At 51.6% G+C, this 21521-nt stretch overlaps 6 protein-coding genes across 10 annotated transcripts; 3 read left to right on the forward strand and 3 right to left on the reverse strand.

Annotated features, from left to right (window-relative positions):
• The first annotated feature begins 1635 nt into the window (after nucleotides 1-1635).
• J3458_000857 (uncharacterized protein) lies at nucleotides 1636-3523 on the forward strand. Its single transcript, XM_007809684.2, has 4 exons — nucleotides 1636-1975; nucleotides 2081-2268; nucleotides 2358-2524; nucleotides 2580-3523. The coding sequence occupies exons 1-4, from the start codon at nucleotides 1859-1861 to the stop codon at nucleotides 3422-3424; spliced, it is 1317 nt and encodes a 438-aa protein (XP_007807875.2). The 5' UTR covers nucleotides 1636-1858; the 3' UTR covers nucleotides 3425-3523.
• On the reverse strand, nucleotides 3519-9853 carry CDR1_1 (Multidrug resistance protein). Of its 2 annotated transcripts, XM_007809685.2 has the most exons (4): nucleotides 8269-9504; nucleotides 6891-7930; nucleotides 4366-6820; nucleotides 3519-4292 (listed from the first exon to the last, which is right to left on the reverse strand). In XM_007809685.2, the coding sequence occupies exons 1-4, from the start codon at nucleotides 8969-8971 to the stop codon at nucleotides 3910-3912; spliced, it is 4581 nt and encodes a 1526-aa protein (XP_007807876.2). In that variant the 5' UTR covers nucleotides 8972-9504; the 3' UTR covers nucleotides 3519-3909. The 2 variants fall into 2 exon arrangements, with proteins under 2 accessions (XP_007807876.2, XP_065978261.1); XM_066116379.1 differs by having other exon boundaries at nucleotides 6891-9853.
• A 3039-nt stretch (nucleotides 9854-12892) lies between these two features.
• J3458_000859 (uncharacterized protein) lies at nucleotides 12893-13945 on the reverse strand (the record flags this gene model as incomplete). The annotated part of the gene is made up of 1 exon (XM_066116380.1): nucleotides 12893-13945. One exon carries the CDS (start codon nucleotides 13943-13945, stop codon nucleotides 12893-12895), a length of 1053 nt encoding a protein of 350 aa, XP_065978262.1.
• A 139-nt stretch (nucleotides 13946-14084) lies between these two features.
• Nucleotides 14085-14640, reverse strand: J3458_000860 (uncharacterized protein; the record flags this gene model as incomplete). The annotated part of the gene is made up of 3 exons (XM_066116381.1): nucleotides 14085-14375; nucleotides 14430-14549; nucleotides 14608-14640. 3 exons carry the CDS (start codon nucleotides 14638-14640, stop codon nucleotides 14085-14087), a joined length of 444 nt encoding a protein of 147 aa, XP_065978263.1.
• A 400-nt stretch (nucleotides 14641-15040) lies between these two features.
• UBC6 (Ubiquitin-conjugating enzyme E2 6) lies at nucleotides 15041-16987 on the forward strand. The gene is made up of 3 exons (XM_007809687.2): nucleotides 15041-15430; nucleotides 15495-15574; nucleotides 15634-16987. The coding sequence occupies exons 1-3, from the start codon at nucleotides 15404-15406 to the stop codon at nucleotides 16322-16324; spliced, it is 798 nt and encodes a 265-aa protein (XP_007807878.2). The 5' UTR covers nucleotides 15041-15403; the 3' UTR covers nucleotides 16325-16987.
• A 2146-nt stretch (nucleotides 16988-19133) lies between these two features.
• Nucleotides 19134-21515, forward strand: J3458_000862 (uncharacterized protein). Of its 4 annotated transcripts, XM_066116383.1 has the most exons (5): nucleotides 19134-19726; nucleotides 19786-19874; nucleotides 19938-20523; nucleotides 20603-20881; nucleotides 20952-21515. In XM_066116383.1, the coding sequence occupies exons 1-5, from the start codon at nucleotides 19717-19719 to the stop codon at nucleotides 21200-21202; spliced, it is 1215 nt and encodes a 404-aa protein (XP_065978265.1). In that variant the 5' UTR covers nucleotides 19134-19716; the 3' UTR covers nucleotides 21203-21515. The 4 variants fall into 4 exon arrangements, with proteins under 4 accessions (XP_065978265.1, XP_065978266.1, XP_007807879.2 ...); XM_066116384.1 differs by having other exon boundaries at nucleotides 20603-21515; XM_007809688.2 differs by having other exon boundaries at nucleotides 19134-20523.
• Nucleotides 21516-21521: the final 6 nt, after the last annotated feature.

Below are 21521 nucleotides of genomic sequence, written 5' to 3' on the forward strand. Positions count from 1 at the left end.
GTGTCAGCTCGCCGCATATGAACTCCTATTACAGCTCGGACTTGTGTTATTATCTCACGACACAATGGTTTAGAATACAGCCATGAGTTGCTTCATTTGTGTGACAGGTGCCACCGTGGGCCTATTGGATGTTCCATGCTTATAACAGTTTGACATCAAGATCAAGCAGGGCCCTTAAAGTTGGCCAAGCACCATCCCGTCAAGCTCGGTCACTATCATTTATATGCACGAACGAGCATCCAGGCAGAACTGGAGATGCCTGTGAGAGCAGCTGACGGCCTGGCCTTGCAGGTTTGGGGGTGCAATGTTCCTGACACGACACAGCCCTCAGCATAAAGCCTCAACCTTGATAGTGAGTTACCAATGCTTGGCAGGACCCAAAAACAGTAGTCTCATTAATGCCACATGCAATGTACGCGCGGGGTTCAGCTGACACTGGGTCAGCATCGCATAAACTAAACCATCAAAACGCGATCAAAGATTCGCGATTTCGCGATTCCGCGACGCACGCAATGGGAAGCAGCTATGACGGATAATACTCCGCTCTCCGTCCGTCGTGTCAATAGCCAGTCCCGGTTGATCAGATGCCTCGGGCACTATCTTCCAATCATTGTGGTCTACTCCCACCAAAGGCTAAAATCCTGATGGCTTTGCGCTAACGATGCAATTGCAACGCGACTCTACCAATGGTGTGGCAGCCTGGGAAATTATATTATGCGGATTAGCTACGTAAAGTTCGGACGAGCATGCGGGGTTCGAAGTTTCGAGACAAAAGCGAAGCATATCAAGAAATTCCCACCGGGGGGGAAGTCCATAAACTGCTCTCAATGCCGCCGTGCAGGCAGCTGGTGATAAAGAATCAAGGGCAAAATAAATATAAAGGTAGCAATAGCCATTACTCTTGTCAACGCAGGCTCAAACGGTTTACTTAATACAGGCCCTCTTTGCTGCTTCTGCCCCGGGCCCGCCTCTCCCATACCGTAAACCAAACGCTTGTTTTCTGTGCGTCTCGAACTCGGCAGCTGGCTCTTTTTTACGGGTGTTTGATGGATTTCTTTTATAAAAACGCATGAAACGTAATCGTTGGCAGCATGTGTGGGCGATGGTCCGGGGAAAAGAAAGAATATGCTGTCAAAGGCTCAATGACGTACCCAAGGTCGTGCGAACTCGTGTAAACCGAAATACAATGCTTAGCTGCCAACACCTCGGCATCATCGTCTGCGGTATCTGACATCTTCACTGGACGACAAACCGCTCAGCTGATTATCCAAAGGCGCAGGGTTGACAATTCTGTACAACCGCAAACATAGATGCGTAACACGCCACGATGCATCATATCCAGGCAGACTGTGAGACACACATCCAGAGTTTGAACAGTTCAGCCTCTTTGCCATATTAGAGAAAGTCAAAAAAAAGGCTGTGGTCGTACAATCAATGCAATGTGCTTCACGCAATTCCTGGACTAGAAAATCCGAGGATTCAAACTAGTGTTGCAGGGTGTCACGGCCATCAACCGTCATCCAAGTTCTAGCCAAGGACGAACTGGGCCCACTCGCTCTCTTGGCATTTTGAAAATCCATTCACTACCAAGGTAGTTCACCAAGTCGTTACACAACACCAATCCGGCAAAAGAGACAATGTTTGGTGTGCCTTGAATAGAAAGCGGCCTTAGACCAGACCGCTGCATGCCTGGGTTGGTGAAGCCCCAACACGAAGCCGATTTTTGGCCATGTTGCCCTGCAATCAAAGTGCCTTGTCACTCAAAAAAGCGAGCCATGCGAAGTTCTAGGTCTCCTTTTATCCATCTATTGCCATAGGGTGCCGTCCATTTGGACCCGGGAGGAAAACTCGAAATACCATGCTGGATATCATCATCGTCGGGGCCGGCATATCCGGACTGACTTGCGCTATTACGCTGGCCAAGTACGCGCATGTCCAGGCGACCGTTTTGGAACGAGCAGCTGTCATGGACAAGGTGAGCTGGTTGCAGATTCTCCCTCGCCAGTCTGTAATTTGAGACGAACAAAAGTCCAAAATGGGCTCTACTTGATAGTAGCACAGCGCGTTAACTCCATCACAGGCCGGAAACGGTATCCAAGTGCCATGTAATGCTGCCCACGCGATGCGATGTCTCGGCCTCTTGGATAAACTTATTGTCAAAACGAACGGACCGGCAACGGCGTTTCTGAATCTCAAGTACGACGATGGCGAGATACTTTTACACAAGGATCTGACTCGATGCGAGGAGCTTTACGGTGCACCGTGGCTGTACGTTTGCTTTGGCTTTTTAACATCATGTTGTGTTGGGTGGCTGCTTTTGGTCCGGCATTCTTTTTGCTCATGCCCGTTCCGTGTAGGTTGATCCATCGAGCGGACTACATGACGGTGCTCCTCGACGAAGCCCGCAGAGTGGGAGTCCGGATCCGACTCGGCTGCGATGTAGACGGCGTCGACTTGGACACGCCATCCGTCAAACTCCAAAACGGACATGTCTACCAAGCCGATGTCGTAGTTGGCTGCGACGGTTATAACCCCGCCTGCTCTATATATTGTCATCGCCCGTACTAATACAAACGCAGGAATCAACTCAACCATCCGCTCCATCATGCACCCATCAACACAGCCCATCCCAACAGGCGAGTACGCCTACCGCGCGCTCTTCACCCGCTCGCAACTCTCCTCCCCATCCTTCCGGCATCTCCTCTCCACCGCCGGCATCTCCCGCTGCTGGATGGGCCCCCTCGCAAACGCCGTCTTCTATCCGCTCCAGAAGGGCACCCTCTTCAACCTGGTCATCGCCATTGCCGACCCACACTTCAATCATACCTGTGACGAAAAGGCCCTCCTTCCCTCTGTGCGAGCCTGGCTCTCCGGCTGGGACCCGACGCTGCTCGAGATGCTCGACGCGGCAAGTCACCTCGTCCGCTTCCCGCTCTACCAAGTCGACAAGCTGCCATTCTGGTCCAAGGGCTGCGTCACGCTCACGGGGGACGCCGCCCACGCCATGCTCCCTCACCTGGCGCAGGGCGCGGCAACAGGCGTCGAGGACGGCTTTATCCTGGGCACTCTGCTCGGCCGGTTGTCCCAGCGTGTGTCAGGGTCGACGCCCCGTGCGCTGCTGCAGAAACAGCTACGGACGGTGCTGCGTGCGTATGAGGAGCTGCAGCATGGTAGGACGGCGCAGATTGTTTCCGGGTCCCGTTTCACGGGCATGCTGGACCATTTGCCTCAGGGCCCGGACCAGAGGGCCAGGGATGCCGAGTTTGCCATGTATGATTCCGAGAAGACGGTGAGTGCCATGCCGTGGATCGACGCGCGCACCAATAGAAGGTTGCTCGGGAGGAAGGTGGACGAGGTTGCCGAGGGCCAGTTTGCGCGGCTGCTTGCTGCAGGGGAATTCGCCGACTATGAACCAAAATTATAGTCGGGTCACGAAACGAGGGGTCCTGTTACGTGGTGTAGCGGTGGATGATGTGTGTGCCATTGACAATAGGGAAAAAAAAATCGAAAGGGCGGATGACAGGGAATTGCATCTTATTCAACTTTTTTATTATTACTCGGCCCCCTTCTACTCTTCATCGTACAAGTCTATCCCATCCGAATGTAGGCGAGAAATATGTCGAACCTGCGAATACAACGTGATTAAGAACAAAGTCCATGCCCTCTATGTGCAAATAACAAGTATAAAAGAAATCAAAGTGTCATCCATCTAGAGGCGTGGTACCCAAGATGGGGGAATATACGACAGATGTGTCTCGGTCTCTATTATTGAAATGATGATGTCAAAATTCCATGTACAAGGAATAATAGTCTGCAGCGCAACTATTTTCTTTGTATGCGAAAATGTACCCAATAATGTACTCTTGTTAGGGAAAAAAAAAATTTCGGGTTGAAATTGAGTGAGTCGTTTTACTCCTTCTTCGCCTTCTTACCACCGAGCTTGTTCTTGGGTACACGAGCGAGCCAGTACACAAACAGGGCGGCGCCTATGTTGAAAATGACAAAGACCCAGAGCAGACCAAAGTTGCGCCAGCGATCGCCGTAGTTGCTGCTGACGCCGGCGAGGAAAACATTGGTGTCGCTGATGGTGCAAAACTCGCAGGTCGATGTGGTGTTGGGGTTCGTGAGCTCGCCGCCAAAGACATTAATGTAGTCCTCCATGTACTGCCAGCAGGTCTGGTTGGAGGGAGGCTCGAAACTGAGCAGTTCGTTGGCTGCGCAGATTACTTTGGTGTTGGCTACACCTGTAGATAACATTCCTGATACGAGGTATGTAAACGGTGAGACGCGGTCTATTCCTGAGAGTTAGCGTGTCTGAAGATAGTATTTGAGTGAGACAATGGCGGCGTAACGACGGCGGCTTACACATAAAGATCCAGAATCGCGGCAGTGTTTCAGGGGTGGCGAGGACACCGCAGAAAATCAAGCAAAGCGTAAACAGCAAATTAGCCAGATTGCCACCAGCCTCGGCAGTCTCAAATCCGGCAACAATAAAGGTCGAAAAGGTACCGGTGAAGAGCATGAACATCAGCAGAAAGAGGAACATGAGGGCACCACGCTCGGCCACGGCATGCGTCGGTATGGCGTTGCGGTATAGACCAACAGGGTAATACCAGCAGAAGTACATGATGACGGCCATTAAGGAGTTCCAAGGAAGTTCGACAATGATTTGAGAAAGCATAAAGACCTTCCAAGAGTAGACCTTGGACGGACGTTCACGAGCCTCGTACAGAGATCGTTGAATGATAAACTGGGGCATGGACTGCTGCACAATTTGACCAAATACGGTGAGGAGCTGGAAAATCGCAAACATTTGGTTCTGGAGGCCCTGTTTACTGTTAGGGGCCTTGAAGAAGATGAAGCCGATGAACAGGGCGACGAGAGTGCAAAGAGCAGTCTTGGCATAGATGTATACGGGTGTTCGCCAGTACTGTTGAAAGACCCGATAGATATTCTCTTTGAGCTGGACCATGAAAGGGGCGGCAAATTCGCGGTATCTGCCTGGGTCCTCTTCAATAGCGTTGACCGGGGTGCTGGCCTGCTTCTCTGCCTTGATTGTGTCGAGTTCATTTTGAACAGCTTTATACTCGGGGCTGTCCCGCCACGTTTGGAACCAGTCAATGTCAGTAGTTGATCCAGGAGCGGCACCAATGACTTCCAACATCCACTCCGCAGGGTTAGCTTCCTCGGGGCAAGGGTGTCCGCCGTTGCGTTCAAAGTAGCTCGTCATGGTCTTGGAGTTCTCGCCGATATCGCCAAAGTACACAGTCTTCCCACCCTTGGCCAAGAAGAGAAGTCGGTCAAATCGCTGGAACAGCATCGCGGAAGGCTGGTGGATAGTGCAGAGAACAGCTTGACCGGCCTTGGTAAGCTTCTCCAGGAGATCGAGAATGGCCCACGAGGTTTGGGAATCCAGGCCAGAAGTAGGCTCGTCGACGAAGAGTAACAGAGGAGGCTTGGCAGCAAGTTCAACACCAATGGTAAGACGCTTACGCTGTTCAACGTTAAGACCTTCGCCTGGAACACCGACGACAGCATCGGCATATTCAGTCATATCCAAAAGCTTGATAACTTCCTCAACATAGGCCAATTTTTCTTTCTTAGGGACGTGAGCCGGTTGGCGGAGAAGAGCACTGAAGTTCAGTGCCTCGCGGACAGTAGTAGTCTGCAAGTGCAAATCTTGCTGCTGAACGTAGCCAGTCTTGCGCTGGAAGGACATATCGCGTGGCCGTCCATCCACGAGCATCTCTCCAGTAATAACACCCATGGAGGTTCTATCCGCTAAACAATCTAGAAGAGTAGTCTTACCGGCACCGGACACGCCCATGAGCGCGGTTAGAGTACCAGGCTTGACCCATCCATCCACGTGGTCCAGAATTTTTCGAGTCTCGCCCTTGATCTTGACCTCATAGCAAACATCATGCCACTGGAAAACGGAAGTCTGCTGTTGAAGAATACCACCCTCCTTGCCCTGTCCACGACTTTTCTCGGCAGTGACAATTGGGCCAATGTTGGCCATTGCAGCTTCTGGGTCGTTGTGTCGCTTCTCGGCTTCTGCAGCTGCAGCCGGCTTGTGTCCTCGACGGTAAACTAGAACTTCACCTTTAGACTTCTTCTCGGAAACGAGCTCAGCAGCGACCATGTAGCAAATAAGGAAGAAAGCGGTGAAAGCCATGACGATGCCAAAATTGCGCCAGCGATGATTCCAGTCATAGTCAAAGTTGGAGCTGGTGTAAGCGTCTCCGTTGACGTTTGGATTTCCCGCAACAGCGCCAACCTGAGAACAGATCTGGTTTTCAGGGTTCACATTGGCGTATTTTGTGAGAAACTGGGCGGCACCAGCGAAAGGCGCCTTGGAGGTGGGCACATACTCCGTGCACTTGAACTCGCGATCATGGAATTCGTTGACCATAAGAGCCTCAAACGCATAGCCAAGAGGGTCGATGTAGCTCAACCAGCGGCACCATCCGAGCATGTACTGCTTTGGCAGTACAAATCCAGTGAAAATAACGAGGTCGAGAATGAGAATAGCCGCAGGTACCAGAGCCTGAAACAGGGTTCGGGAGGCAGAAGCAATCGTTCGGAAGATCATAGACATGACCATGACCGTTGAGAAACTTATAAGCAAGAAGAAAAAGAAGGGGCCTGGTTCTCGCCGGAGATTGGTCATGAAGTAGAGTGTTATGTTAAAAATGATTGAGTTTATTATCTTGTACGGCATATCGCAAAGCATGGAAGCGATTGCTTCGGCTGAGGGGTGATAGAGCGCATGACGAGCGTGTTTCTCGACGATGGGCCGTTGTGCGTAAAGTGTAAGAATCTATACATTTTCAAGTCAGCTTATCATTTCACTTTACATAGCAGAGAGCTAATGGAAATTTTTTTCTGACCTCAAGAGCAGATGCAAAAGCGTTCATCAAGCATGCGAAGAAGAGCAATGCGCCACGTTGGAAGAAACTGGACGAGGTATCATCCAGGTTGTAGAAAACACTGCCAATAATGAGAGCCATGATGAGATTTCCAATAAGAGCACCAACAGTTAAACTTGGATCGCCAACAAGGCGCTTCCAACCACGCCACAAACAAAGCTCGATCTGTTGGAAATAGGAGAGAGTAAAGGGTGACTTTTTGCGCTGGCCTTTGGCTTGTTGTGCGCGCTTGGAGGCACGGAAAGCCTCAGCATCAGGGCCTCCCACGGGGTGGGCTTCCTTGTACTCTTCGATTTCCACCTGCAGAGCCCTATATTCCGCGCTGTTCTTCCAGGCAGTAGCAAACTCATCCGGTGTGCGAGGTGCCTTGCCTTCAAAACCGGGACGGACAATGCGCTCTAGAGATGAGGTCATGGAGGTGAGGAAGTCGGGAGTAGTCTGACGAGCAGGACATTCGAAGCCCAAGTTTATAAAGTATTGTTTTGCCTCGTCGGCCCGCCCAAAGAAGATCTGTCGACCCTCATATAACACGACAGCCTTGTCAAAAAGGTCATAGGCCGTTTGAGGCGCCTGGTAGATGGAGACACAAGCTGTGCTACTAAACAGCTCAGTTTGCAGACGGAGGGTGCGACAGAACTCAATAGCATTTGCGGAGTCAAGACCTCGAGTCGAATTGTCCCAACATTGCAGGGGAGCGCCAGAGAGGGCAGCCTCAGAGATGGTCACACGCTTTCGTTCACCCCCAGATACACCACGGATATACTCATTACCGACACGCGTGTTCATGGTATGCGATATGCCAAACATGGCCATGACAACATCACGTAGATGGTTGGCGAAATCATTCCTGTTGAGTCCCTCAGGTAGATGTCGAGGTTGACGGGCCCGTGCGGCGAAGGTGAGGGTATCACCAACAGACAATTGGGGGAAGTGGACATCAACTTCTGCCGTGTAGATTGCCTCGCCGCGATGCCTGGTGTGCATTTCCTTGGCCGAGATGCCTACATGGCAATGGTTAGCCACAATAAGTCTCTCATTGGGGGGTGTTCAAACTGTTAGGCATGTGAAGGTTGGAAGGGTTATGCGATGTGGCTGGGCTGAGGCGGCATCTTCCGATGCCATGTTCCACATATGGAACACCAACACCCCGGCCGTTATTCCCACGTTATTTCTGGGCGGGTGCAACGCGGTCGCAGATCTGATCCGTGCCGTGGGTTTTGCCAGCACAGACGGCAAATTCCGTCGCACATCCAATCAACCCCAGTCACTGTCCCGATTTGTATATTTGCCCATTTCGTGAAAGGCGATTGGCTTTTCTGCATGACTTTGCTTTGCTTACCTTGATAATTGAAATAAGAATCGTCTTCAACGAAGATACCGTTCATCTCACCAGCGATAGTCTTGAGAAAGGTGGAGCAGCCAGATCCCGGGGGTCCCAGGACCACGAGCATCTCTCCCTTACGAACCAGGCCATCAAAATTGCGTAGAATGTCGATGCGCTGCTTGCCGCTGCCAGTAAGCTGGCGAGCAACACCAGCCGCCGACAACCAGACGTTGGCGACGTCTTTTTGGTAGTCGGTTGCGGCGCCGAAACCGTGAATATTGAGGTTCTGGAAGCAGACGCCTGAGGAGCGAAATGATTTGCCGTCCTGCGACACGAGTTCAACAATGGCCTTTGCCCACTCCCTGCCGCTGAATTTGGGTGAATTTGGATTTAGAGGAGAGTCCTCCTCGGCGAAGAAAGGGTTCTGTCCGGGAACGACAGCTGCGGAGGTTCGCGAGTAGGATCGTGCAAGAGCCTGGACAACGGATGAGCGACGAACCATTTCTGCCTTGATACAGTCGTCCTCTTTGCCCAGAGATGTGGCAGGTGATGCCCCCTGCTCGTCATCGTGGCCTTCGGTCATGGAAGTAGCCTCAGTCTTGGTCGGATCGTTGTTGACGGCGGCCTCAATTTCATCCTCGTGGGTTGGTTTTCGAGTAGTGACAGGGACGCCATCCCTATTCGCCGTGGCGTCGTAGTTTGCGTTCATGCCATACATGGCGGCGACGGCGAGGGCAGACGCAGTATCAACTCAGCCGTTTCGCTCACCGCGTTGGCAAATATTGTCGAACCAAAGATACTGTTGTCTGCTGTTTACTCTCCGCCGGCGGTGAGCTGGCGTTGCAATTGTTCGCCCCGAATGATGACAACGTGTCTGCCAAGGGGAGAGGACCATATATCAAGACCTCACAAATAATCAAAAGCCAACGATCCGCAGGCGCGCAAGGCAAGGGCGGGGGGGATGTTGACGTTTTAAACACAACACTAGGGAAGGAACGATGGACGGGCTAAAGTGGCGCGAGCTGACATGGACTGGGGTGTGTCTTCTTGGTTGTGTGGCCCACGACTTTAAAAAGAAAGAAGGGGAAAATACTAGCCCCCTGGCCAAGGACGATTCTCCGATGCCCAGAAACCATATTGGAAACACGGACTGCGGACTGTGAGCTGTGGAGTATGGACACATTATCTTGACAGACGGACGAGCGGCCACCCCGAACCCCAACGACGGCGGACTTTGTGGATAAGGCGCGGACATGAGCAAGGCAATGGTCAAAAAGGCATTTCAAACTCAAAACTGCTGGGACACACAGCCATAATACGGAGACCGCAGCACCAGGGCGACGGATTACTATCTGGTTATTCTAGTCTACGTGTCCTAGGGGCGCAAATTCCCTCCATTTTGCTCAAGGACCCCTGCAAACCCCATATGCGCCCCATCCGTGGTTCTGTTTGCTATGGTATAATGTACGGCGGACAGTCATACCAGAGGGGCGGCAAGCTAGCAATCAAATCCCGTTACTATCCCGTTGCTATCTGGTCGGGCTCACTGAGGGCCTGAGAGCTGAAGAGCCGCATACCTAGGTACTTTAGTCGGGTCGACTAGTATTCATTGCTGGCAGCAAGACAGACAAAGCCAAAGCATGCTGGTATTAGCGCTGATGGCTGACGGTGGGGAGTACCGCGGAAGGTGGAGAAGCCGATGCGCATCACCCAGGCAAAATTGTGCATCTCATCTCGAAGCCGTCGAAGCACTCTTGAGGCGAGGCGTGTCGGGGAGGGCGTCCAGGCGGTTGGCGGGTGCTTGGACAACCCCGACGTACCGGGGACGCTGAACTTGTCCAATGGCCCGACGTCATTGGGTTGAGTGGCCAAAAACTCAGTTTGCTGGGGTTCATGGAGCATCATCCATCTCGTTGACGTTGGATTACTACAAGCCACAGCCAAGCTGGCGATGGCGTGCCAATGGCCTCCAGCACCTTCAGTTTCGGCCCCCGCCTGGATAAACAAGCGAACGGAGGCCTTCCAGTAAGATGATGGCTTCGAAAGTCTGGCTATCTGAGTCACTAGACAAAGGGGTGTGTGCAACCCAGGCGTACCCGAGCGCATGGGCAATTACGAGATGCCACCGAGAGCCCTTGCAGCCATGTGAAGGTTGGTGGGATGCAAGATTTCTCAACAGCGCCTATGATGCTCCAAAAGTCAAAAGCAACAAGCGCTCAGGGCCAAAGAGTTGCTTCCATGGCATTTGGACTGTCGACTTGGAAAGTTAGGCCGAATTCTCGAGCATACCCCAGAAAAGAAAGGAAAGAATGGAAGGCCTGCACAACTTGGGCATCTACAATTCATTCGCTCTTCTCTTTTCGTCCCAACTCATGTCAGCTATGCCATGATTGCAATCCAAGTCAGCTAGTTGCGCCAACGCCTCTCGCATTCTGAGCATTCATAGTTTTGTTCGGACGGTCCCCGGATCCGAATTACGTCTGTGAACTGCATTTTAAAGTTCGGGGTCTTGGAGCAACCCGACAACCCGCCCCCACACCGGCGGACCACGATGAGTCTGGTGTGGTGTTTCTGGAGCCACGCGTATTCCACCTTGTACCAGCTGTGGGCACGCCGGCTGAGTGATTCTTTTATGGGCTCGACGTGGGACGGGGTGTGTGAAACAAAGCGAAATCGTCTATCCCCATTACAAAACCGTTGCCGGGATGGTGGGACCCAAATAGACCTCGATGAATCCTGTCTCAGGTACGGAGTACCATGTTGCTCGAAATCAGATGCGGTGCGGCTTCAAGTCATTGGTTCTGGTGCTTTCGGTTCCCAGCATTCACTATACTACTAGGAGCCCCATGGAACGAATTGCTTCATTGTGTCCAGGCGATGTGCGTGATCAGATCTCGTCAGGGCCAGCCATCTCGCTCACGACCCAGCTGCCTGTTTTACATAATTTCTCGTCCTATTTTGTAAAAGACGTGCTGAATCCACCCTTGCTGTGCTATTCATGGCGAAAGTCTGACGCGACACATCACATGCGCCCTCTCCAACGTGTATATCGTATTGTTGCACGCTGTACTCCGTAAGCTTTGCGAGTTCCAATAAGCCGGATGGCAACCATCTGCTTGCATCAATGGCGAATTCGTGCTTCCTAGGCTTCGCTAGCTGTCAACGGGGTGCCGAAAAAAGTAAATAAATGCAACGCCCCAGGCATGTCCTGTGGCAACATCCTCTAAATTTTATTCCCAGCGGTCTTGTTACTCGCAATGAAACAGATTGCAGGACTTCAGCAGCAACCCTAAACGGAATTAGTGGCCGGCAGGGCAAGGCTGATGTTGCAATCAAACGATGATCAAGGAAGGATGTGTACTGCTCCGTTCTCCTATTTCCGAACTGGGTCCTCCCTTGACTAGCGAGGACGCCCCTTTCACTAACGTGGAGCAGTCGTCAATACTAATAAAATCTGCTCGTGCTGCTGAAAGTCCGCAGATCCACTCCGCCCTAAGCGCGCGACAACAGATGATGGAATAGACTATTTGCCTAGCAGCATCTGGGTAGTAGTTATCTGATGGCTCCTTCGGGGTCAAGGAGCCACCACGACGCCACGGACATGTCGTTGGACCCGAGAGTGCGTGGACAATAGATCGTAAGAGTGCAGCCTGGATGGTCCAACGTCATCGTCAAGTAGCAGCTCATATGCGGCCCAAGTAACACGAAAGCACCAAGACAGAGGCGCATCAAAGAGCCAGTTGGACCAACAGTCACCAACCCTGCCGGACTGGAGTCTGCCCGTCAATTCTAGGCTCTGGTATTCTGGCACCTAGGCTCGGGTAGAGGTGCAATGTCTTGTAGTGACGCATACCGGGCGATTGTTCGCGTGTACCAGTCACCAGTCACACATCGTGTACAGCGTTGTGGTCATAAGTACTCGAGCACCCGGTGGCCGTTGAGTGACTTCGAAGGGGTCGACTACTACCCAGGTAGGTATTTATGGCCTCCTACTGTATACTACTAAAAAGATGGGGTCGCGCATCTGACTTGCAGACGTTTTCCCTGCCTGCGTCCTTGGTTTCAATTCATGTTGTCACAGACTTTCATAACAATGGCGAGTGTAGTAGTGCTAGGTGCTAATTATTACAAGGGTTCCAGTGATACGCATACCTTCATCTTGGTCATCATCCCTTGATTGAAGGCAGCTAGAAGTATGTCGGAGATGTGCTGCTGACGTCTACGCTACGAGCTAGAGTCACGGATTTGAAATGCGGGCAGTTTAGCATATAATAGGCTGGGACAGTACGTACCAATGGATGCCTATTTCAACTTCCCGGACGTGGTTTTTGTGTCACTCTTGGGTGTATACTATTGCGGCTTTCCATTCTTGAGTAGGGCATCCCACTGAACTGAAACGTGTTCATGAACCTAGGTTAGGACGGGTCGAGGAACCTTGTCTTGGCTCTGAGTGAATATTCCGTCATAAATAGCAAAAAGTCACGGCAATGTTGGAAGTTTTGACAGACCTGTCTACGCACATAGTTGAAGGATCCTCGGGCAAGTCGAGACGAGAAGTGTCAGTTTTGAAAAGGCAACTGCGTCAAATGTCTATCTTTATAGAGGAAGTTATGTTCTTTATCACGATAGGAGACTATAATTACAAGAAGTTGATGCCAACGCCCATCTGGAAGCCTTTAGTTCCAACCTCGCCCCGGCGAAGGATCAGAGGCAGACTAAAGTTGAGCTCAAACCTGGCTACAGGGTGAGCGTACACAAGGCCGACACCAGCAGCCATGCTTGGTGCGCCGTTGAATAAATCCCCAACGGCACCTAGCATGCCATCGCGGACAGCGCTACCACTCAGTCCTTGCAATCCAGCCTCCGTCGACTTGCTCCTGTTCTTCAGGGCGACCAGTCGGCCACCATTGGCGAACATTTGGAAGCGGAGGCCAGATTCTGGTCCTTTATACGGAAGGGGCAGCAGCATATTGACACTTCCAGCAGCGAACAGATCGCCTCCCACTGCGTCTGCACCGTCGTGGGGCCCGAGGCCGCCGAGCTTGAATCCACGAACGTCAGTAGGTCCGCCCAGCTGAAAGCGGTCATTCAAACGGCTAGGTGCCGACTTGCCACCTAGGTTGAAGCCCAGAGGTAGAGGATAGAGCATGCCCATTCTGAAACCTGCTCCGATAGATGCACCTGATCGCTGTTGAGCGCCAGGCAGTGGGATGGGGATGGCACCGCTCATTTCAACGTCACCCTTGGAGAAGGAGACATCGCCGCCAAGAGGGCCGATGCCGGCAAGTTCCAGCCCAGACCGTAGCATGTAACCGGATTGGGGGAGTTGCGGATTGTCACGCCTTTCTCGATGGAAAGTGTGTTTGATGGCGCTTTTTATCGTATCGCCAGCATCTTGACGAACAGTAGGGCTAGCGCCTTGCCCTAGACCAGTGATTTGTCGCCATGCGCCGGAATATTCAACTGAATGCGTGTCTCTTTCAGCATTGAGCCAAGAGAAGCGTAAAAGACCCCCCTTCACCACCTCTTCATGTGACGCCCATGGCTTTTCCGCAGCCGATGCTAGTCCTTCTAGTGAAAGTCGCCTGTCGGGATCACTTAGTACGGGAGCACTCAAGTTGGCGCTGTAGGCCGATCTTGTCCGTGTTCCGGCTTTGGCATTCAAGGTGAGCATCTCTGCTCCGCCGAACATGTTTCTCCATAGTAGAGATCCGTAGGCCGACCCTTCACCATTACCCACATCGGTACCAGTTTGGAGTTTGAATCGGGGAAGTTCTTTCAATCCAATGGATATGTTGACATCGCTTGGGCTCGTAGAGGGATCGACCTGACTAGCCTGTGACAAGTATACCTCTGGGGGCTCTCTTAGGATCTCTACGGGCTGTTAGCAAATGATTTTGTTCAGTACGATGGCGTTGATGCGCCGGCAACTCACGCAACCCAGAGAGCTTTGAACTCGCCGTTTGAAGCTTGGCCATGACATCACCAACAGTAGAAGGCGCGTTAGAGCCATCGCGGAGCAGCGGGGAGAAGATTGGGTCCAGAAAGCTTCGTCGAATGTTCTTGGCACCATGGACTGAGATCTCATTGACGGTCATGGGCATCAACATCTGATCCGCCATCTAGAACGTCTGTTAGGAGAGCTGTCTATTACGTGCTTTCCGGTCACATCATACCATTTGCGCAATTCTCCGTTCCTTAGCCTCATGCTCGGCGTTGCGGAACTCGGGCGATGTTTTGACAGCGTTGAGAACCTCGTCCGTACTCGACTGCAACTTGTGGATCAGACCACTGGCCTGCATTAACTGTAAGCTTTTGCAAATATTCAATTACAAGTGTCGTCGTAATGCTCACCTGTCCTGTAGCAGTGCTCGCGTTTGGCGCCATGGCAAAGACTGGAGGCAGCACGACAAGCTAAAGCCAAAAGATGGCAGCATCGCAAACCCGAAGCTTGAGCAAGTCCGAGCTCCTTGGCGTTTGCTCTTTAGGTGTCGCCAGGGATCGGGGACCGTGCCAAGCGCCACAATTTAGATGCAAGGTGGCGCATGATACGAATCCATTTAAATGTGTTAGGTGTCCAATGTGTACTGGACTGGAATTCTAGCCAATAAGAAACATTATCCCAGGGGGATACTGTACATTATAAAAAAATAGTATGATGGTACGGAGTACAAGTTCTAGTATTTTTTGTACAATACCTGACCTATAAGACATTAATAGTAGTTTATACGGAGTACGGAGTAGGCTGATTCTAATTAAGTACCTGTGATGTATTGCAGAGAAGGTGGGGCCCTACATATTGGACCTCGACCGTCCTGTGTGGCTGGGGAGTGGGCGTCTGGCGGCTTAGGCTGTCTGGATACTTTGCCTCCGGCTAAGTCCGTCTCGGGGCTGTTTCGACACTGCGACCTGGCTCAACTTGCTTCTTTATCCATCTACAATTCGATCAAAGCACATTGGATTCACATTCATTCTCTCTGTTTTGTAAAGCGACTCCTTCTTTGTTTCGACTGCGTCCTGCCGCCATTCTTCCTTGACCTCTTTGCAGTGTGACGCAACCAACCAGCACGCACGCGCTCATTCTGCCCTTATTTGTCTTTGCCTGACGTATTCGACCCGAGATAACTCCATCACCGACACATCAGAACTCATGGCAAGCAAAGCTGCACATAAGCGGGTAGGATAGATATTCACGAGAAACGTTGTCTCGATGTACTGGGCTATACTAACGTCTCCAACAGTTGACCCGCGAATACAAGACTATTTCCGAGAACCCGCCACCTTACATCACAGCCCACCCTTCCGAATCGAATATCTTGGAGTATGCCCTTTGCAGACATGCACTTCCACACCTTGACATGTCGCTGATGATTATTATAGATGGCACTACATTATTACCGGGCCCGAAGACACGCCTTACCACGGCGGCCAATACTGGGGCACTCTGATCTTCCCATCTAACTATCCGTTTGCGCCGCCAGCCATCCGCATGCACACACCTTCGGGACGGTTCCAACCGTCGACTCGACTGTGCCTGTCGATATCAGACTTCCACCCAAAGTCATTCAACCCCGCGTGGGAGGTTTCGACCATTCTTATCGGTCTTCTGTCATTTATGACGAGTGATGAGATGACCACTGGTTCGGTATCAACAACCCAAACAGAAAAGAGATACCTCGCCTCACGGACCCGATGGTGGAACTCTACAGGCGGAGGATCGCATGCGAAAAATCCTGCTCTAAAGGGCAATGTGAAGGCCGGTGACGGAGGCGCCAAGTTCCGCGCTGAATGGCCCGAGGTCGACCTGGACAACTGGGAGTGGATGAGGAAGAATAAGGTCGACTCGACAACGGGAAGTCGGCTGGATGGCGAGAACGGATCATCCTGCGGGCCACAGCTAGGAATTGCAGGAACTAGCGGCCACCAAGCACAGGCTGTAGTGGATGCTGTTGTTCAGCAACGTGATGCTGGCCGCGGTTGGATATATCGGAACAAATTGCTGGTGGCGGGAGCGGCAATCTTTATTTACGTTCTTATTGCGAGGCTCGTGAACGGCGAAGGGATCGCGTAGGGCGAGGGGAAGTGGCTGACAGGCGGAGTGCGTGGGCCGTGATTATTGTGTGTCATGCATCCGTGGTTGCTGGATGCTTGGCATGGCCGCGAAGTTAATATACGAGGGACTCTGCTACGTGGTGGGCGATTTATTTTTTGTACAGAATCTATTCAGTCTTGCATCAGTAGACATAGTAGCAGCGTTGGGATTGGTTGGGCTGAATGCGTGCGTCATTATGTTCCTGCTGGTAGTATCAAATGGATGGCAAGGTGTCAACACAGGTGTTTTGGGATGAAGAGAGTCTAGGCGTTCGAGAAATGATGTGCTGGGCTCCATGGCCTTCGTTTGACTTGGCGATGATGGAACTATCATGACCATGTATCGCATTGCGGTAGATCAGTACTTGGACAGAGAACACCCCTCGAAATGGCAAGACAATCCCGAACGCCACGCCTCGGAACATAGGTCGAATAAATCAAGTCATTGATGCATTATACGAGGTGTAGTCATAAGAATGAATATGAAAAAGATGAGGCATACCAAGCAAGCTGCAGTTTGTTTCAGTCAAAGGCTGCAATCCACTCTCGGGTGGTTGTCTATACCACTGTCGCGATATTAGTAGTGCTGTCTGAAAGCTTCTAAATCAATCAATTAGTTGGTTCTTGTCGATGTCATATCGTCCCTGGCATTATTTACTTTATTATTCGTTGAATCTCCCCATCGCCCCTCTGAGTTGTAACTGTAGACTATGCATACAAGCGGCTGGGCGTACATGAACTTGGACGACGGCCTGGATGTTACGGTGCTGGCAGGATAACCTTCCGTGATCAGATAGCTACCTGCAGGCGGCGATATAATAATTTCCATTGCCTCGAATGAGCGACTTGATCTTGACATATTCAGCCAAATCTTGGCTACTCTTGACATAAATCTCACATGTTTTGGACCACTAAGTACTGATCGGTATGGGTCGAGTCGTTTAATTGAAGAAATAGTATGTGTATTCCATAAATATTCGTTCATCAGTGAACTTACTCTCTAGTGGGCTGCCTCCGAGTCTCGGGGTCTTACATTGCTCTGCGCCTCGCCACTTACTCATGCGGATTGCTACCTGAAGACCGATAGAGGCCAGGCGTCTAATTCTATCGTCAAAATGTAGACTTTTATGCATACTGCGTTTCACCATGTGGAAGAAACAAAATTCGAGGCGTGTGGCGTGCCACAATCAGCCGCAGACGTATGCTTTTACCCAAGTCAACGGCTCTAATATCCCAAAAACGCCATCTACCATTGATACATGGTCGACAATAATCACCGTCTTCCGTTCCGACTTTTTTTTTTCTTTTTTTGGCCGCCGAACCTAAATAAGCTGGTGTGGTAAGCACACTCGGTTATTGTAGATGGAAAGAGCCGAATGAATGGTACTATCCACGGACTGCATTTTGAAATGACGACGGCGAATAAGCCGAATGAATGGTACTATCCACGGACTGCATTTTGAAATGACGACGGCGAATAAAGGAAAGATTTAATGGCTGTAAGGTCGTTGTAACTAAGAACGGCCAATGCTGCGGTGGCCTCCCCAGCTCATCTGCTAGACGTATGTAAACTGGCGACGCGAGAAGAACAATGACTGCCACCACATCTATCAAATACCGCAGATCAGCTGCCTAGATGCGCAACTCTCACGTATCCCACGTACCTACTTAGTTACAACAGAGCAAGGACTTACTTTTGACAGAGTTATCCCGGATACGCCGGGTAGAGCTGCATATACGACTGTCACGCACGTCGGACATGCGGGCTAGGCTAACCCTTTACAACCACGTTGCAAGAATCCTAGGACGAACGAACATGTACCAAGCATCTAGTTTGTTAAGCCGCGGCTCTGGGTCAATGGCCTTTTATTATATCCAACCCTGCTTGCTATACGGACGTGATGCTATGATGCCGCCGGCTATATTGTGCGGAGCATGAGCCCGTATGGTGTCAATTTGGTTCATGGTCGTACGGCGGGCTGTGCACCTATTTTATCCGGCGCAAGCACGGAGTACTATCCGCGGCCAGACCGCCGACGATTGAATGCTGATGAGCAGTCAATCCAAACCAGACGTTGGTGTAAAGTTGAGTGCAACTTTGAACCGCGGGCGTGGTTTGAACCCCTGCGCCAGTGGGCCCTGTAGCGGTCGGTATCCAGTAGCATGATGGTGCGGGTAACATTCGACGCTAGCACTAGTAACTAGTAGGAGCTGCACAGTGGAGGGAAGGAGGGAAGGAGGGACTGAACATGGAGGCGGGGGCACTTTACCCAGCCTGGTTGGTACATACATGCTTTCAATGTTGGGTTTGCCTTCCGGCTGCAACATTGAGGACGTTTGTCAGTTACCCAACTCCGTACAATGAATGCGCTTTGTTTACGAACCTGCTAGCTGCTCGCCCGCTGACTTGGGTGAAACAATTGAATCCTCTTTACATGACTTGGGGGGCGAGCTAGCGGCATCGAGCGGGCGTGGTCTTGCCGTCATATGCGGAGTAGGCGCAACATGTTTCGACAGTGGCAGCGGGAGGACCTGCAACATCGCGTACCGGACCCGCGGTTTGCCTTCAATGTTGTCTGCCTTGTTGTCAAGTTGCAGTGCCGCCATCGCGGCTTATGCTGTCACACTTGGCTTGCAGATGATTCTGACGGTTGAACCAGGCCGCACCAGTCCGTCGGGTTGTATGGGGCCTAATCCGAGACAGCAATAAGCGGCAAAAGTCCTTGACCAGGAGGAGGCAGGCCAAAACTTCCTCGTTCGAGGAAGGCGCTATCCCGACGCCGGTCCACCTTTGCCGACGACAAGACACACGTAAAGTACCAATTGATTGATTACGCGGGTAATACATGCTTGTGCTCACCTGGCAGGTGCCAGCAATCGGGCGTCATCAACGCCAGCACACTACATACCTACCTAGGTAGGTATGTATAATGTAATACACTTGACGCTTGACTACCTGGTACTCACTACTCAGTAATCCCTGCCAAACTCTTCTGCTAGAGCCGCTACTGAATCAAGTTGCATTCGCATGGGGTTTCTTCTTATGTTCTCTGAACCCCACCGACTGGGCTTGCCGACACACGCGGTGGCGCTATGAGCTGATGATGGAAATACTAGTACGCAGCAACATGGCATCTGAAAGTGTAGCTTTCCAAATGTCCCCATCCACACGGTGCCTTGCCCTGGACCAGGCCGTTCCGCGAATTCGCTCCATAGGTATTGCTCCGTCGACCATGGTCAAGCCAAGGGCTAGATAATTACTTCCCAGACCCCGCCTCTGTTGGCGAACGGACCTTGCCAAAAGGCTCTCTCTGGACTCTTTGCTTATACAATACAAACCACGCTTGGACCTCCAGACAGGTTGTTGGTTATATGGGACGTTGTTGGTCTTTATCCTCCTTGACTTCTTGACCGGCAAAACACCTTCTTACTTGCCCATAGACATGACGGTTTCTACCTCGGCCAAGAAGACTGTCGCCATCATTGGAGCGGGGCTGACGGGTCTGCTCGCCGCACAAGGGCTGCAGCAGGTAAGACGCAGCGTGTCGTTCTGGTCATTTCCATCCCAGCTTTTGCTTACCCGAGTCGCACAGAATGGCTTCCGTGCCGTCGTCTTCGAGCAAGAGGTCAGCATCGATGCAAGGCACCGGGACTGGACCATCTTGGTCCATTGGGCCATGCCCATCTTCGAGAAGTTGGTGCCAAAGGACATTCTTGCCGATTTGAAAAGCGCCGTTTGCAACCCGTATTTAGACTTCAACAGTGAAGTAGAGAGTATCCCGTGTTACAACGGAGTCACCGGCGACTTGCTCTTCCGCAGCCCTCTGCCTAATGCCAGGCGAGTCAGCCGGCAGGCCTTGCGCCGGTTGCTTGCACGGAGCGTCGATATTAGATGGAATGCCCCCTTGAAAGACCTTTCTCTGTCAGACACCGGGGTGCACATCAAATTGGGAGATGGCAGTGTCTTTGATGCTGACTATGTGCTGGGAACCGATGGCTCATCTTCCAAAGTACGCGAGTTTTTGTTGGGTCCCGACGCCTCCCGGCCTCACGGTTCCGGGTTCCAGTTTGCCACTGGCATCACAAAGTTTGGAGACGCTGAGAAGACTGATGCCATTGTGCGCGCTCATCCCGTAGCCGCATTGATGATGGGAACAACCTCAGTCGGGGCTGTTGGCGGTACGTACACTCGTCCACTCAAGCCGGAGAAGTGGGTTTGCCATCATATGGCTAACAAATCGCGTTATCCTTCCTGCAGTCATGTCAGTCGACAATCCAGCAGATGAGTCCAGTTGGACGACGTTCTGGACCAAGATATGGAACGGCGAGGCAGTGCATCTCAGGGGCAACGAGGCTCTCACGTACATCAGAGAGAACACGACACCACTGCGTGACGTGTTCCAATCCGCCATTGACTGGACGCCAGAAAACAGCAATGTGTTCATCGATGAGATGAAATACTGGAGCCCCGTGCCCTGGGACAATCATGGAGGCCGAGTGACGCTTGCTGGCGACGCAGCCCATCCAATGCTAATATGTCTGTTTCACAACTCCTCCAGAAAGCGGCTCTGTAGCAGACGGGATGAACTGACTGTACATTTCTTTAGATCGCGGCCAAGGGTTTCAGCACTCCATTACAGATGTCGACAACTATGTCAAGGCCCTGACTGGGCTGAACGCGTTGGGCAGCAGCAGTGCGCACAGAGAAGAGGTACTGACCAACTACGACAATGAAATGATTCGGAGAGGCGCACGAGCGGTTCAGGAATCCTTGGCCGAGGCCAGGAAATCCTTCGACCTAGATACGGTCAAGGAGATGCTCATGGCAACGCGAGGACATGCCAAGAGCGAGTCATGATTTACGAATTCCGAAAGCGCATGTGAGCGGCGCGGACATTGCTTATTTAAAAATTACTCCGAAATGACTTTTTTGTTTAAAAAAAAGAAAATCACGTCCAGTTTTGACACGGCACGGCTTGCATTGCGGGCTGAGTGTGGACTGGGGACTGGGGCAACTGTGGATCTGGAAACGCGGAAGCATCGAAGGATTGACTTGATCCAAGTGGGGTGATTCTGGTCTTGAGGCTTGTCCCCCGGATGGGGACAGTTGCCATTGTTGAGATGTCAATGTGAACCTTAATACAATATTAGCCACAATACAATCGATCGTGTGTAAC

Source organism: Metarhizium acridum, assembly GCF_019434415.1.
Source record: "Metarhizium acridum strain ARSEF 324 chromosome Unknown scaffold_1, whole genome shotgun sequence".
In the NCBI taxonomy this organism is placed as follows: domain Eukaryota; kingdom Fungi; phylum Ascomycota; class Sordariomycetes; order Hypocreales; family Clavicipitaceae; genus Metarhizium; species Metarhizium acridum.